Source organism: Centropristis striata, chromosome 15 (genome assembly GCF_030273125.1).
Source record: "Centropristis striata isolate RG_2023a ecotype Rhode Island chromosome 15, C.striata_1.0, whole genome shotgun sequence".
Classification (NCBI taxonomy): Eukaryota; Metazoa; Chordata; class Actinopteri; order Perciformes; family Serranidae; genus Centropristis; species Centropristis striata.
The window spans coordinates 21,814,584-21,832,347 of NC_081531.1; the positions used below are offsets into that span (position 1 = coordinate 21,814,584).

The window sequence follows — 17,764 nt, forward strand, 5'->3', positions numbered from 1 at the left end:
TCTGAGAGGAAAGGCATTATTGTCAATATGTATGTTGAAGTCTTTTGATGGAAGAAAGCAGATTTGTTGACAGATTTGTTGTGTGGATGGAAAGAGAGGGTGGTTGAGAAGATTAGCCCTTTTTCATAATGGTTTCCACAAAATTGCCAACCAAAGCTCTGCCCTCTTTTCGCCTTAGGACATCCATACTGATTCCTCAACAGCATAATATTGGCGTCCATTTACATTGCAATCAGTCATTGCAGAACAAAGTATGTGGAGACGGTAGTGGCGTGCAGTACGTGGACAATAAGCAGCAACAGCGGTGAGTGCATTAAAAACAAAAGTTGTGTTTCCATCAATTAATTTTTCTGCACATTTTGAAGATTCTCATGAGAAAAAAATGATGGAAACACCAAAATTCAATAAAACTTAATAAATGCGCATACAAGTTTTTACGCTAGCTTTTTACGAAAAAAGTTAATGTGCTAAACTGGAGATGGAAATTATTTTCCCGAGTAAGTTCTGCTGTAGTGAACATTTAAGGAAGGAATCTCTTTGAAAAGTGGGTTTTAAGAAGGAATTTCTTTGTTGAACTGACAACCTTTTTAATGAAAGATGATACTTTCTTTTCCTGTAATGTTTTTATAGTATAGACTTGGGGCATCTTGTCTGATGGACAGGACAGCTGGAGATAGATTGGGGAAGAATGGGAGAGTTATTTTTCTGTGTCATTTACAAAGTTTCACTTCATATTTTTTGCCTTTTTTTATTGCTCCTGTTTTTAAGCACACCACTTATCAACTAATTGATTGACTGTAATACATTGTTTTAGCTTAACTCTTTATGGTTTTAAGGGTTGCTGATCCAAACTAAATCTGTGCATGAACCAAACAGGTTTATAACTGGTTTACAGTGTTGTAAATGGTAAATGGACCTGCACTTATATATCGCTTTTCTAGTCGATTTGCGACCACTCAAATCGCTTTACACTACAGACAGTGCTCAGTCACCCATTCACACACATTCATACTGGTGGCAATTCATTTACACACCAATGAGCAGGAACATTCAACATGTAGCTGCCATGGTCAGGGATTGAACCACTGACCCTCTGATCAGTTGGTGACCGCTCTACCAATTGAGCCACAGTCAGTGCCTGACTTTTTATTGTTTTATTATTTTTTATTTTACAGTGCACTTAATGATTTATTTTTACTATTATTGTTCCTTTTAAATTGCTGACATAATATCTGAACATCAATAATATTTCAACAAATATACAGCTCATAAATATCTGCATTTTATTGTACATTACAATAAAGTTACAGTTGGGCAGCTGAAGAAAAAGTTATTTTCTAGAAATGTTATAACAAATATTTTAACATTAAAAAGGTGAATTTATTTGATTAGAAATGTTAAACATAATAAAACAATGTGTACTGGTCCCATACAGCTATTGCTGTATGGGACCAGTGCTCAGTGCGATTGCCCCGTGGCCCTAATAATAATAATGTTGTTTCAACTTGTATTGTAGAGTGTAACCAGTTCATCAGGGGTGGATATGTGGTCCGGGATCAGAATATTATCGGAGCAGAGAGAAAGTGTATCCATATTTATGTTCCGGAAAGAAATGAGACGGGGAGGCTTGGTAGGAGAGAGTGAGAGTTACATCAAATGAGAAGAGGAAGTGGTCAGTTATGTGGAGTTCATCAGCAGTGCAGTTGGAGGGGGTGAGACCTGAGCAACAGGTTAAGTCCAGAGTATGACCTTTTGTATGAGTAGGACAGTCAATGAACTGAAGAAAACCAAAACTGTCAAGGCAGGATAAGAAATCTCTGAGAGGAAAGGCATTATTGTGAATATGTATGTTGAAGTCTTTTGATGGAAGAAAGCAGATTTGTTGACAGATTTGTTGTGTGGATGGAAAGAGAGGGTGGTTGAGAAGATTAGCCCTTTTTCATAATGGTTTCCACAAAATTGCCAACCAAAGCTCTGCCCTCTTTTCGCCTTAGGACATCCATACTGATTCCTCAACAGCATAATATTGGCGTCCATTTACATTGCAATCAGTCATTGCAGAACAAAGTATGTGGAGACGGTAGTGGCGTGCAGTACGTGGACAATAAGCAGCAACAGCGGTGAGTGCATTAAAAACAAAAGTTGTGTTTCCATCAATTAATTTTTCTGCACATTTTGAAGATTCTCATGAGAAAAAAATGATGGAAACACCAAAATTCAATAAAACTTAATAAATGCGCATACAAGTTTTTACGCTAGCTTTTTACGAAAAAAGTTAATGTGCTAAACTGGAGATGGAAATTATTTTCCCGAGTAAGTTCTGCTGTAGTGAACATTTAAGGAAGGAATCTCTTTGAAAAGTGGGTTTTAAGAAGGAATTTCTTTGTTGAACTGACAACCTTTTTAATGAAAGATGATACTTTCTTTTCCTGTAATGTTTTTATAGTATAGACTTGGGGCATCTTGTCTGATGGACAGGACAGCTGGAGATAGATTGGGGAAGAATGGGAGAGTTATTTTTCTGTGTCATTTACAAAGTTTCACTTCATATTTTTTGCCTTTTTTTATTGCTCCTGTTTTTAAGCACACCACTTATCAACTAATTGATTGACTGTAATACATTGTTTTAGCTTAACTCTTTATGGTTTTAAGGGTTGCTGATCCAAACTAAATCTGTGCATGAACCAAACAGGTTTATAACTGGTTTACAGTGTTGTAAATGGTAAATGGACCTGCACTTATATATCGCTTTTCTAGTCGATTTGCGACCACTCAAATCGCTTTACACTACAGACAGTGCTCAGTCACCCATTCACACACATTCATACTGGTGGCAATTCATTTACACACCAATGAGCAGGAACATTCAACATGTAGCTGCCATGGTCAGGGATTGAACCACTGACCCTCTGATCAGTTGGTGACCGCTCTACCAATTGAGCCACAGTCAGTGCCTGACTTTTTATTGTTTTATTATTTTTTATTTTACAGTGCACTTAATGATTTATTTTTACTATTATTGTTCCTTTTAAATTGCTGACATAATATCTGAACATCAATAATATTTCAACAAATATACAGCTCATAAATATCTGCATTTTATTGTACATTACAATAAAGTTACAGTTGGGCAGCTGAAGAAAAAGTTATTTTCTAGAAATGTTATAACAAATATTTTAACATTAAAAAGGTGAATTTATTTGATTAGAAATGTTAAACATAATAAAACAATGTGTTAACAGTATTATTTAATTGCTAAATGGTCTTGAATGCAAAACTACAGTGAATTCTATGTGAAAATAAATAAATAAATACACACATATTGCTGATAGTAAAATTAAGGCAACTTTCTGTTTGTTTGTTTTTTACAGTAAAATGTTTAATTTAATGTAAAAATACATTTTAAAGAAAATAGTAAAAACACTTATCATATTAAAGTAAAAACACATTTACTGTCTATTATCTGTGTTTTTAAATAAATTATCTGTAAAATAAGTAAGTGTTTGACAACTTTTGCCATCAGACTTTTTACATTTTGTGTACAACACCTTACCAATCCCAACTACTGGTATAGAGAAACTGATTTATATTATTTTTAATGTTTTCTTATTGTGCTTTTATATGAAATATATTCTATGTAATGTCTTCTATTTTATCTGGACCCTGAGCCTGTGATAAAGGTGATTGATTGGTTTCAGTTTTACATCATTTACTATTTCTAATTCATATAGTTTGAATAATCACACATTGCTGTGCTGTAAATATTGATGTTGGACCAACAGAGATTCCATCTAAACAACACAAGACAAAGTTTTATTTTTTCATCATTTATGTATTAATCATTGTGTAAGAAGAAACAACCCTTTACAATTTAAAATGATCAAATAAATGTAATTATTCATTACTATTTCACAACTTAATATTAGCATAAACACTCAAAATATGAATAAATCATCCTTAGATTATTGATAAATTAAGTATCATAATTAAACTGACATATTTACAACCCCATTTAACTTTTAAACAAAGTTTTAAATGACACCAGATAGCCTGTAATACATACAGCACATATAGTTCATGCAATAAATATTACATAGCTTTTAGTTAGTTTTACAGCAGTATTAAAAAAATACTGAAAATGAAAACAAAAATTGATTTGTACATTCATTTGTCACCCACATTACATATTAACGTTTCTCACCTTTAAGCGAAAGCATAAGACGTCCATGAGAAAATGCTATAAGATTTAAAATTTAATGTTATTTTTTATTTGACAGGAAAATACACTTTACTTGAGTATTTCCATTTTATGTTATTTTATACTTCTACTCAACTATATTTTAAGGCAAATATTGTTCACAACATTTAGCAGACAGCTTTACTGACATTTCAGTTCAAGATTTAACATAAAAAATGATGAATTTAAAGTGATTAGACTTACTAAACTACATAACAGTTCATTAAGTAGTTAAAATGAGTCTACAATTCTACAATGTCATTTAGCAGACGATTTTATCCAAAGCGACGTACAAATGAGAGTAATACAACACAAGCAAGGATGAAGTCAAGAATCATAGAGTAAGTGCCATGGGTTAAGTTTGAGTCCATTAGGACACAAGTGCTTTATAGGTCGCAAGAGCGGACAGTGCGATACGTAGTTGTCAGTGTAGATCAAGAGTGAAGGTGTTCAGTAAAGAGTTGGGTCTTCAGTCTCTTCTTAAAGATTGAGAAGGACTCAGCGGAACGGATGGAGTCCTACCTTTACTGAATTAAAATGCTGCTTACATAAATGCATCAATACAAATAATCTAATAATATATTTGGAATATATAAAACAATCTGGCCATTCTGCATTACGAGTACTTTCACTTTTGATACACTTTTGAGGTACATTGTGATGCTGATACTTTTGTACTTTTACTTCAGTAAGTTTTGAATGCAGGACTTTTACTTGTAATGGAGTAATTTCAGTGTGGTATTAGTACCTTTACTGGAGTAAAGGATCTGAATACACCCCACGATCAGCACTAAATAACCATATATTTTGATTTTAGGAGGGGTTAGTTAGTCTTTTATCAAGTATTGTTAGGCTTTTCTATGTTGGACGTATAAAACAAAGCAATTCACAGACTTTATTGCATGGCAATTTTAGCCAGTGTACCTAATAAACCGGCAGCTGAGTGGACACAAGAGAATAATTTTAAAATGTAAATCTTCCTCACACCGACATTTAAAATGTTAAACTGTGTCCTAAGATTGTGATGCTAAAGCAAAGGAGGAAAGACTGAGCAGCTCTGGTGGACAAAGACACTACAGCTGCCACCACGGGTTGGGGGGCCGTCACGGGTTGTGGGCTGGTAGTCGCAAGGACCGTCACAGGTTGTGGGCTGGTGGTCGCAGCCCGGACGCTGTAGGAACAGGAGGCCACGTTACCCACCTGATCCACAACCAGCAGCTCCACATCAGGAGAGCAGCAGGACGCAGTGTAGGACACCAGCGTTGAGTTCTCAGTGCTCAGGCTGGTGTTCACCGTGCCGTTGCCCAGTCCAAGACTCACGCGGTCCACACCTGTCCCATTAGTTCCGTCGGTCACCCGGACAGAGAGCTCCCACATCTCTGAGCTGCAGGCTGCAGAGCAGTTAGACTTGCTGAGCAGCTGACACACTGGCTCACTGAAGTCTGTCACCTGTGAAGAGAAAAAGTAAATAATGTCAGCTAGTTTTAGGAGGGAACAACTGACTGACCATTTTCAAGGAGGTCCCTTGACCTCTTACCTCAAGATATCTGAATGAAAATGTGTTCTATTGGTACTAATACTATATGGTATTAGTCTCCTCTTTACAGAGATACCCACTGTATGCTGATAACATGCAGTTTGAGGCAGTTTTGAGGCACAAACAATTTTTTCTCAATATTGTGTTATTTTTCACCTATTGTATGTGAATATTTGTGCAATATTTGCGGGATCTCCAAACAGTCATTTGCATAAAATGGGTATGACTGTAAAGCTGACACTCTTGTGGATTCAATGAGCCCAATTTTATCCATGTGTGATTATGTTAGACCCCATAGTAGCAATTCATTGAAGTGAGAGCATTTTTAGAAATTCATTGTATATGCAGCTTTCTGAATGATTGAAATCTGTTTTTCTTCTCCTGAACTGGAGATTTACCGTTTCAAGGACAGTAAAACGCTGCACAACGTAGTTGGTGTCTCCTCCCGGAGCCTCGGCCTGGATGGTCAGGGTGACGTCGGTTCCAGACGGTGTGTTGGAAGGCGCTGTGATGATGACCGTGTCGTTGGTGCTGCCTCCTGTGTCCAGGGTTAAACTGGACGGGGCAGTGGAAGTAAAACCTTGGTCATTAGTGGCCTGGATAGTAAAGGTTCCTCCTGCACCGCTCGTGGTCACAGAGAAGGGAACTGACAGCGGCGTTCCTGGCTCTAAGATGGTATTTGAATCAAGCTTAAAACAAGGAAAATGGTATCAGTTGTCTATCAAAACATTTAAAACTATCTGTAAGTCAAATCAAAGTTTTTAGATGCGTACAGCGGTGACAGCCACAGTAGAAGCTTTGACGCTGGTGGTTGACTGCCGTTGGAAGGTCAATGATGACACTCTGGAGGAACTGTTGTTGTTTTGACCCTTCACGAGCACCACAAACGCCTCTGCTGGTATGCTGTCAAACTGCACAAAGAATTGACCTCCGCCCAGAGCCTCCACGCTGCCGTTAACCTCTCCTGACCCCAAAGACTCAACCAAAATTACGTCCGTCAGCATGGCCGAATCGCTCCCAGTAACCGTGACGATCAGGCTCCCGTTAACACCTGCAGAGACAAGAGGAAATCTAATGAAATATGCTGTAAGAAAGTCATGTTACTTTGGAAGGTAATACAATTCTCTCTTCTTTACCACTTCTGGGTCGATTGTCCAAGATGTCAAAACCTCCATGAGGGCCCTGGGACACCTCCAAGAAGTCAAACAGGAAGTCAATGGGACTCTCACCTGCAGATAAAAAAGTTACAACAAAAGAATCAATCACCAGGCCGAGTGCAGAACCACAGACCGGATAATGATAAGACGTTGTCGTCGTCACTTCACCTATTGGTTTCACTGATGCTTTGAAGATTCAAAATAAACATTTTGGCCGTCACCATGTCATTTTTTTTAAGCTGATGCATGCACAGAATTGATCGGCAGCTGGAATGATGCTACGTCATCAGCTAGCACTAGGTAGTCAGTTTGGTTTGCAAAGAAATAACAGCCTGTTTTTAAAACTGAACCCAAAACAAAACATTTTCAGGTGAAGAAAATGATCCAGTTAACTTGTCCTGTCCAGTTGAATTGGAAATGCACCATTGAGCGACCTGTTTGATCGTCTATTTTTCTTTAAATGGGACCATAATTTACAAATTAAACACCATGCTGTACTGAAAAAGACTTGAAACTAAAGTTTGAGACCATAAACTCATTATGAGAATGTTTACTGAAGTCAGAAATCAAGTCAGAAGTAGACGAAATTTCCCATTGACTTACATACAATTTGAGTTCTTATTGCAATGGAGTCGCCCTCTGCTGGACATTATAGAGGATGCAGATTTAAGGCACTTATGCATTGTCCTCACTGTTCAGGCCCAGAGGTTGCTGCTTGTGCAGTAAATAGTCATTACTTTAACTGTTTCTTTTAAAGCATATTCATCATGATTTTATTCTCTTTTTTTTAAACAAATATTGCAAAAAGTAGTTTCAGTGAAAATTGCGATTTATTATTCTGTGTACCTGCAAAAAAAAAAAAAAACAGTCTCTGGGAAGTTCAAATGATATGTTTAATGCCTGGAGCAGCAGAAACCAAATGCCATTCACCTGATGGCATAAAGCAAAGCATTGAGACATTGAAAAGTCTCAGAAATGAACCCATGTGAATAACAAGCTTTTCGTTCTGGATAAACCAGCCCTTCAAGGTAAGGGGTAGTTATACCTAAAATAATAAACCACATGAATCATGCAGTTCTCACCTACGACCTTCAGGATGTAGGGATTTGTTGACACCATTTTAATTTCCCAGAGTCCAGCTTCTGACTTTAGCTGCAGAGTCTTGAAGTTTCCCACCAACTGGGAGGCAGTGACCAGCGGTCCTGTAGTGACGGTGCTGTCCTGAGACACACCTGGAAACAAAGACGTGGTGAGACACGTATGTATATATATATATATATATATATATATATATATATATATATATACATATATAAATATATTCTCCACAAATTTTTGCTGTTTTTTCTACATTAAGTGCAAATGCCATTAAACAAGACAAATAACTTAAATGTTATAAAAATGTCTGAAGAAATCTAAAAAAAAATGGTAAAAGAAAAAGAAAAAAACCCACTAACTGTCATATTAAAGTAAAAAAACATAAGTTATTCTAGGGGTATATGCTTTTAAATACGGATATTTACTCCTCTTTAACATAAGTATGAGAGGTTTGTGTACCTGAGGGGCTGATGAGAGTGAAGGTGACAGCGCTCCCGGTGATGTAAACTGTCAGGTTTCTTACTGACTCGTCAGCTGTGAAGGTGAAGTTCTCGGCCTTTCCAGGATTCCTGGCCGCTTGCAGGAGGTTCACCTGGGAGGTTCATTGATACTGGTGACACAAATGTATTTTCTTTTAAACTAGAAAAGTGATTTATAATGTTCACAGTGAGAGTTAATACCAGAGAGGAGCTGGAGGACTCTGTGATGATGCTGGTGGCCTCGAGGAGCTGGCTCTTTGAGACCTCAATAGACAGACCTCCTGAAATCTGAGAGATGTCTCTGTACAGCTGGGCGTCTGTTTTCACCAAACGGTGGTTTTGTTGTTGGCTTTCGTTGTCATCATTCTGTCTCCGACGACGTGATCCCAGGATGCCAGTAATCATGAAGTTCACCTGGGTAAAAAACAAAAATGTAAGTCAGAGTTCAGTCAAAATCCATTTTTAGCCCCTCTGTCTGGCCAGATTGTTCCACATTTGAAAAAGCACTACATTAGGTCCCCAGACAAACATGCAGCAAGTGTCTTGAGATACGGAAAGCCATATATGATGTCCATAATTTACTGTTTAAATATTTATTGAAATCTGATTGTCTTCCACAACTGGAGATTTTGTCACTGCCATGCCATATAGAAAGATATCTTGTTGAGAACGAAGGTAAATAACACAAACATTTTGGCGAGGGAACAACTGATCATTTTCAAAGAGGTCCCTTGGCCTCTGATCTCAAGATATCTGAATAAGAATGTGTCCTATGGGTACACACGAGACTCCTCTTTACAGGAACCATGCAGTTTTCCCCAAATAGTTGTTATTTTCACCTATTGTATATGAATATTTGTGCATACTGGGTCCCCAAACAGTCTGTGAGTCTGTGTGACCCTTGTGGATTCAAAGTGCCCACTTTTTCTTCATGTGTGATGATGTTAGTCAGGGAAACTTGAGCTCAGTGTATAAAATGAGCTGCTGTGACCTCTAGGATAATCACAGCCTCATGAAACTTTACAACCACAAACTAGAGACCTGGAGCATTCACACTATATTGACAAAAAGGGGGTTTCTCAGCAGGCAAGTGCCCAACAGACAATAGCAGGAAAATGATGAAAATTGATGACTAATTTCCTGCTTAATTCTTGCAGAAATCTCAGTGAAACCAAATGACAGTGTGGGATTTTCTGGAGGGATATTGCAGATTTTTTCCCCCAATTCTCAAGTAAAAGAAGATCAAATTAAGCACTTAATGTGTAACAAATGATATCAACCCAAAAAATGGTGTCTCCAGACATAATTGAGCAACAGAATGGTCTTCATTTGTTTTAAACCATTAAACACTTTAAACTTTTCATCCAGTACTAAAATCGGGTTAAAATGTTCAACACTCACCACTGACTTGGTGCTCTCTATGAGAGCGATCACGGCGCCTCTCAGGTGACTGTCTTTAGCAGTTGCGTCCGTGAAGAGGAAGATCTCAGAGTTAGGGGGAGCACCGGTCAGAGCCAGCTGTGAGAGGAAGAGAGGTCATAGTTTTATTTCAAACTTTTTTGTTACTGTCAAATTCTGCAGACACAGATTCTGTAGTAACACATCACAGCACCTGAAGCCCTGAGAGACTCATCTCTGGGAAATCCCCTCCACCTCTGGCTGTTAGTGCATTAATAGCATTCTTGAAGGCGACTGGGTCTGTAGTCTTCATCAGAGGCCCGAAATCTGGAGTTCAGGTGGCAACAGGAGAACATTTTTTTATTGTTCCTCTGTGTTTACATTTGTTGAGCAAAAGAAATATATATTTTCCTAGAAATGTACTGCAATATTTTACAGGATTTGTCTGTGCAAATGCCATAAAGAAGTTATTACTTTAATTACAAATATTAACCATAAAAACGTAATATAATGGGAGATCTTTTTTACATTATTATTAATTTGCTTAGTGGTATTAAACGTTAATTACAGTGAATTCTGTGTAAAAAATACACATCACATTGCTGAATGTAAAATTAAGGTTACTATCTGTTTTTTGTTTTTACTGTAAAACTTGTAAAGAAAAATGCTAAAAAGCCTGGCAGCAAAAGTTGCAGTATATCTCCAGAAATCACCTGTAAAATAATGAACAGTTGTTTATTGCTTTTTGACGGTTAATGATTGGCTACTTTCAGAGTTGTTGACTCTTTTACAGTGCACTTTATGATTTAAAGATGCTGTAATTGGTCATTTTGTACGGCTGGCATAATATCTGATCATTAATAACATCCAACATGTGGGTCATTCAGTTCCTACCTGGATCATTGAAAGGGACGAGAATGTAAAGAGAGGGCTCATCCTCTGTCCCCACTTTACTGTCGATGATGGAGGCTGTGGTGGTCCTCACTGCTGCGATGTCATCTCCCATGCTTCCTGTTGTGTCGATCACAAAACAGAGAGCTTTACCTCTGGAGAGTCCCATCATCCTGAGAGGTGAAGTATGGAAATAAAAAGAGAAATATGAGTTTAAACCCTTTGAAATCCACCTCCTTACAGGACATAAGTGAGACATGCAGACTGGGTCTCATACTGGAGGAACTGTTTGTCTCCAGCAGCCTTTCGGACGTCCTCCAGCAGCTGACTGGTCGCAGCGATCGCCATGTTAGCTGCCTCCATGTGCAGGTGTCCGTGGCTGGCTGTCAAAGTGTCTTTGTTGATCCCTCCTTTCGGCTCAATCGAACTGGTTCGATCTAATCTTCCTCCATGGCTGCATTTTCCTGTTCAGCATCAGAAACAGAAGGAGAACAAAATGTCTCTTACAAGTTGTTGCAACAACATATGAGAAATAATTAAGCATGGGAGTGTCCTTTATATACTCATATCATAATGTTTGAGATAGGTGCCTGAACAAAACACAATGTCAAAAGAGTCTGGATACACTACTGTTCATATTCAGGGACGATGACACAGATTTTTAGAAACAAAGCTGTGAGTAAAAGTCTCCATTTACAAGCTTAATCACAAAGAGGAATTTCTTGATTTTACAAATGTTTTAGAAACCAATAATATAATACACTTTATTTTGAAATGGACCATTCTGATCAATGACTAGTTTTATTGTTGGAGTTTAAAGTTTATATTGATGCTAATACTTCTCATATACTTTATAAAACATGGACATAGTCTCCAAGATGTCGCACATGAGTTTCTGAAGGGCCCAAGGCCCTGGCCAATAAATATAAATATATAAATATTAATATAAATTACAGGTAAGTTATATAAAAAAAAATCACTGCTGTTAAGTTTTCATGAATGGGAAAATAAGCTACAGAGACCAAAACCATTTAATACCAGGCTGTAAATTTTTTTATTTCAGCTGTAAGGTTGGGCACTTCAACATGGGGGTCTCTGGGGATTGGAGCAGGCGGCAATCTCCGTGCCTGAGCATGGAAGCCACCAGGAAGTGCATAAAGCCTGCAATTCACCGAAAATTCCAGTAGGGGGTGCTAAGTTTGGCTGCAAAAGAAATCTGCCCATTCATTTCAGTGCTAAATTTGAAAACTTCTCACTTGATTTATTACCTCAGAAAAAATTTTCAGGGACAACATTATGGTCTCAATCGCTAGTAAAAAATCTTCTTCAAGACAATTTGATGTCAATAGTTCTAATAATGGCCCCATTTAGAAGAAAATAGAAGATAAAGAATCGTATGATTTGGGGCGTTTCTAGCTTTGATTGACAGGTCACTGACAAGGCGAGCCGTCACCAGGAAAGAAGCAGAGCGTATCCACGGCAACGTGTCAATAAAGTTATATATAACGTTATATAGATAGAAAAGAGGACGTTTAGCGGTTTGGTCTCATAACTTTGACCCTTTCACACTGTATTTTCACTTAATGACAGTTTATTTGAACGTTTTGTTCAGTAAAAATGTCTTGTTCAGTGTTTGGTTGGACTAACAGACACTCCAAGGAGTCACTGCTCAGTTTTCTGAGGTAAGAAAGATACATTTTGTTTTTGTTTTTTTGCTAGCCAAAATTAACATCCCAGTTAATGCTCCAGTTAATGCTAACATGAATTAGCAGCGGCTTCTCTCAGTCGGGTTGCCGGTGTAGAGAGGCGTGTAGTCAGTGTCGTCAGATCCCTCGCGCTCCACCACAGTCCAATTATGGTCTGCTCCGCGTATCGGAAACATGATGGCGACGCAAGATGGCGGCGAGTGTAACGCTGAACTCGAGGCTTCCAACGGGCAGTCCACAAACCAATGGGTGACGTCACGGTGACTTCGTCCATTATTTATATACAGTCTATGGATTGGAGCTAGCCCCAAGTGGCCATTCAAAGAACTGCAGTTTTTTGTACTTGTGCATTGGGTACATTTTGCATCCCTGGAGGATGCTGCTTCATACTACTGCACTTTTACTTAAACCTGCAATAACTGCTGTTGGTCACTTGAGGGCAGTGCAAACAAGTTGTGAACACAAATATTATCACCTTATAAGTTGAATTTGGTGGTAAACGTCCTTATAATTCATTGGGAGTCATGTTTCTGGCCATCTGTTATATGTAAATAAACATGTCACCCTTTTTTTAGCTCTGTGTTCGGGCTCAACCATCTCCTGAGAGAAACTTCTGGCTCTTCAGCTGCTAAATGCTCCAATGTGTTCACCTGTTAGCTTCTAACTGTCTGTTTGCAGCTTGGTGCTGAGCAGGTGGGTTTTTAAAGATTTTTGACAGCTAAAACTCACTTAAAATCACTGTATAAGTAAGCGGAGCTTCAGATTTGGGTTATAGTCACTCAAATTTACTATTTTTGGGCAGCAGCATATTATACATGTTTCCATGAATTTCTCAATTTTTCAAAAAGTATTTCTACTGTAAATGAAATACAGTTGTTTAGGAGGCAGGTAGGTTCTTGATTTACCTTCTGGTTTGGAGGAGAAAAATGGCACAAAATCAAAATATCCAGAGGTCAGTATGTGCTCCGACAAAATGTCCTCCAAAATGTTGTTGTTGCAGATGTCCCCGTTACAATTGCGACAGGTTGGTCTGGTTCTAGCTATAGGGAAAAAAACATTTAATCAGTCTTTTTTTCTGTAAACATTGATCGATTGACACAACACGCACAGTGACGTCACATCATCTGTTTACCTGCAATGTTTCCGATACTGGTTTGAGATCTGATCAGGTTGGAGTTTGGAACTTGGTTTTCCATTTCCACCCAGTTACTGTGACTGTAGAAGTCCTATTATTTAAAAAGAAATACACAATGTAGAAATATACCAGCATTTCCAGAGACTGAACAGTGGTTTTGCAGTTTTGCCCAGGAGTATTAGAGATAGGGATACAGAGACCTGTGTTAGAAATTCTGACTGAATGGATAGCAGGCTGGTTCTGATGCCTTGATGGTGCAATTGACCATTTTCGACTCCTCCCCCGAACGCTCCTCGTCCATTAGCAACCGTTACTAAGAGAAGAAGGTCCGTCAAGCTTTAAGCTCTGAGCAACAAGGTGAAATGTGCATATGGGATTTGTAAATCTGACACCAGGTACCCTAAGAGTTTAGCAGGAGGAGTCATTTTTTCCCCTTTTCCAAAACTCAAAAAACAAGAGGAGCATTGCTGGCTGTGGATTAAACAGTGTGGGAGAGCCCACTCCCAATTTAATATCACGAAGATCAAAAGACACACGTCTGCTCCAAGGTAAGCTGCTAGCTAGCAAACATGAGCTAACTAACGATTGTCTAGCTTTTAGATGAGATAACCCAAACCAGATTAAACAGCTATGGTTCCTGTCAACTAGTATTCTTACCACTACTAGTGCAAAACTAGTAGTGGCAATGATATGTGCTGGTGCCAAACCTGGAACTAATATGGCTCAACGTTCTACAGGGAACAATTCTTACCTATTTTTTATTTAAACAATATCTCATTGTACACAAAAGGAACCCAGAATGTGTACAATGTATAATAGTTTAATCGTGCAATAAAAGCTTGTGTATATATATAAAAGAAGATCATTCTCACTGTACTGCACTTTCAAAATAAAAAAAGTAACTGTGCACAAAAATTAGAAATGTCATTGTCATGCAAAAATAATTGTTATTGTTGGAAAGTCTCATTGTTTCAATCAATGTATTTGTATCTTCCAAATTAACTTAAATGAGATGTTTAAATAAGCTAGAAATAAAATAGGGTTTTGAATGCTTAAATATCATCTTTGACATTTTTTTAATGTGCCCCTCTGATTAAACACTGGCCCCTCCTTGGCCCCCCACAGTAAAATTGGTTTTGAATCACCGCTGCTTGTCCCTGTATGAATATCTGACCCGTGTGGTTTGATTTAAAGAAAAATAGCCACGAGCCTGCCAAGTTTAGGTGAGACTCAAAGAGAAAATCAAGCTCATTATCCCTTATGAATTTACTGAGGAGGAGACCTGTATTGTTTAGTGAACAGGTTTTGAATAGTGCAAAAGAAAAAAGAAGAGAACTAAGAAACTGTTCTTGAGAAAAATATAAAAAGCATACAGTACCTGTAAAGGATGTAAGAGTCGTCCCAGTTTTTCTCTCGCAGCCTCAAAGTTTTCCAGCCTGTTGCTGGCCTTCACAGCCGACAATCCTTCTGTGATGATTCTCCTTCCTTTGACAAATTCTTCATTGTCAAAGTGGAAGTGTGGCAGGTCGTAATGTTCTGTATCTACTTCTCTATTCATGCTTTGGACGGACTTGATGGCACTTCGGAAGCTCTTGGATGATTTTGATGCATCACAAGCAGAAGCAACGGACTCAACATTCAAAGTCTGTGAACACACACAAAATATTAATGATAATAAATATTTGTGAACATTGTCATTTAAAATAAAACGTGATTATAGTTTAGTTGACCTCAGTTCTTACAGGGAAAGTGAAGTCTCTGCCCTCAGCCAGAGCCAGAGAGCGGCACGCCTGCGCAGTGGCATTCAGGAGCGCTCTCTGTGTGATCTCCTCATGAATCAGAGAGTCTCCACCTCCACTCGATGAGCCGATGAGGCTTATACCAAACCCTGACGCTCCGGTCTGCAGGAGCAGGAAACACAAAGCAGCCAACCAAAACATCTCTGCACAACCTGTCAGAGAGGGAGGAATGAAATATATATATATACATACATATATACATACATATATTTACATACATATATACATAAATATATACATATACATACATATATACATATATACACATACATATATATACATATACACACACACATATATACATATACACACACACATATATATATATATATACACACACACACATATATACATATATATGTGTGTGTGTGTGTATATATATATATATATATATATATATATATTTCAAAAGGAAAATACATGACTGGAGTCAAAAGAACTATCTCATACTGAACACCTCAAAGACTAGCCTATATATATATATATATATATATATATATATCTTTGACTAAACTGACTGCATGTTTGCCATGATGACGGAAAATCACACCAAAATTTAGCAGAAAATAAACTTGGATTTCACTCCAACACGAAAAGAATCCAAGCAGCTCACACATCATTACAACAAATATCAAGACAAAACTTTGTAGTTACAGATACCTCTCTTTACTATTTATTATTAATATTGTATAATTATGTCAAATGTTCATTAAAAATAGATCTATACATTTACTTTCATGGTCAATTGACTTTAAGACATTAAAACACTAAAACAGAGACTAAATAATTTTAGTGCTAAATGACAAAAACAAATAAATTGATAAATGATTAAATTATTTTACCCAAATGTAACAACGTTAACCTAAAAGTATGAAAAGATATGCCTGATATTTACTGCTAATTATGAGATAGGATGACTGTACTGTACCTGAGGTCTTGATGCCGTCTACTAAAATATTGATGTTTAGTAGCCTAAATATATAGGCTAGTCCTCCAGGTCCGGGAGGAGTCATCTCTGAGGCGGACCAGTTAGTCTTGTCGCTCTGTTCTGATAATGCCACAGTTATGAATGCTTTTTTGTTAAATGTGAATAATTGAGTGAAGAAGTTTCTTCTGCTAGAATATGTAAATTAGCTTTTAATTATAAAAGCAAGTTTGATTTGCCACGGTGGCATAATACTGATTCACAACAGCAATGGTGAAGTTGTCTTGTAGATAATAAACCACTTAATAATGAAAAACTGTTATTTATAAAGGGACTGGGGCTAAAGAAAAAAAAATAGCACACATTAGCAACTAATCGTGTGAAACACTGCAGCTAGATAACAAATATCAACTGGTTGCTTAAAAATCCAGCCCCTAGAAGCTTCCAGAGCTTTGTGCTGTGTCCGTTTGACTTCTTTCACTTTCACTTATCCTAATGATGGCTTTGTGTGAGAAACTTGTCTTACCAGTTCATGGTGCAGGTAATTACGGTAAGTGCTGCAGCACATTGCGAGAAGTGATATAGATCATTACTCACGTACAGGGCTGGTTCTTGTCATGCATTTTTGAGGGGGCAGGCAAAAATGTGAAGCAGGCATCATGCGTACAGGTCATGCTCTGCCTAGGGGTGGGCGATATGGCCCTAAAAGAATCACCATATCACCATATTTCAGGGTATTTTTTGCAATAACTATATTAATAATATTAAAAAATATTGAAAAAATATATAGAAAATATATAGTATAGTAAATATTAGTTATTGGTCTGTTTAAATAAAAATTGTACACCCAAATAAAAATCAACCATAAATCTAAAATGTAGTGAAAACAGTTGCCAAATGCCCAATTTTTATTCTCATATATAGAATATCATTTATTTAACCAGGAAAAGCCTCATTGAGATTGTACCCTTGTACTGTACTTAAGTACAATTTTGAGGCATGTCTACTTAACTTGCGTATTTCCATTCATGTAACTTTAGCATACTTCTACTACTTCACTGCATTTTAAAGGCAAGGTTCACGGCAACTTTAAAGGGGGTCCCGAACCATCTAGAGGGTCCAGGGGTATTGCCCTCCAGGAGAAAATGTTGTACATTTTTAAATAAAACGCATCAATCTTGTGCACTTTGAGAGCTAAATGTGAGCACCTCACACAACATTTTTCACAGTAGGGAGATACCGTGACATAGAATCTTTAGCCCTTTTCATAGTGCGGTCCCGCAAATGTCCTGTCATAGTGATCCGCGAAGGCATGATAATCATGCCCTTTTTTATAGTGCAGTCTGGCAATGCAGAGCGAGGTAGGAGGATAGTAGGGGGAAATGACAGTGACGTGCGACAG

General features: G+C 37.7%; 1 protein-coding gene across 1 annotated transcript; it reads right to left on the reverse strand.

Annotated features, from left to right (window-relative positions):
- Positions 1-3,715: 3,715 nt before the first annotated feature.
- Positions 3,716-15,585, reverse strand: LOC131986516 (von Willebrand factor A domain-containing protein 7-like). Its single transcript, XM_059351512.1, has 15 exons — positions 15,381-15,585; positions 15,017-15,283; positions 13,636-13,729; positions 13,409-13,543; positions 11,075-11,261; positions 10,801-10,970; positions 10,121-10,233; positions 9,910-10,026; positions 8,710-8,922; positions 8,489-8,621; positions 8,014-8,163; positions 6,911-7,003; positions 6,548-6,825; positions 6,173-6,463; positions 3,716-5,686 (listed from the first exon to the last, which is right to left on the reverse strand). The coding sequence occupies exons 1-15, from the start codon at positions 15,576-15,578 to the stop codon at positions 5,231-5,233; spliced, it is 2,895 nt and encodes a 964-aa protein (XP_059207495.1). The 5' UTR covers positions 15,579-15,585; the 3' UTR covers positions 3,716-5,230.
- Positions 15,586-17,764: the final 2,179 nt, after the last annotated feature.

Coding starts and splice junctions, on each gene's coding strand:
- LOC131986516 (XM_059351512.1), bottom strand. CDS start 15,578: ATGTTTTGGTTGGCTGCTTTGTGTTTCCTGCTCCTGCAGACCGGAGCG. Junction 8,923..9,909: donor TAGAGAGCACCAAGTCAGTG/GTGAGTGTTGAA, acceptor TTTTTTACCCAG/GTGAACTTCATGATTACTGG. Junction 6,464..6,547: donor CTACTGTGGCTGTCACCGCT/GTACGCATCTAA, acceptor CCTTGTTTTAAG/CTTGATTCAAATACCATCTT.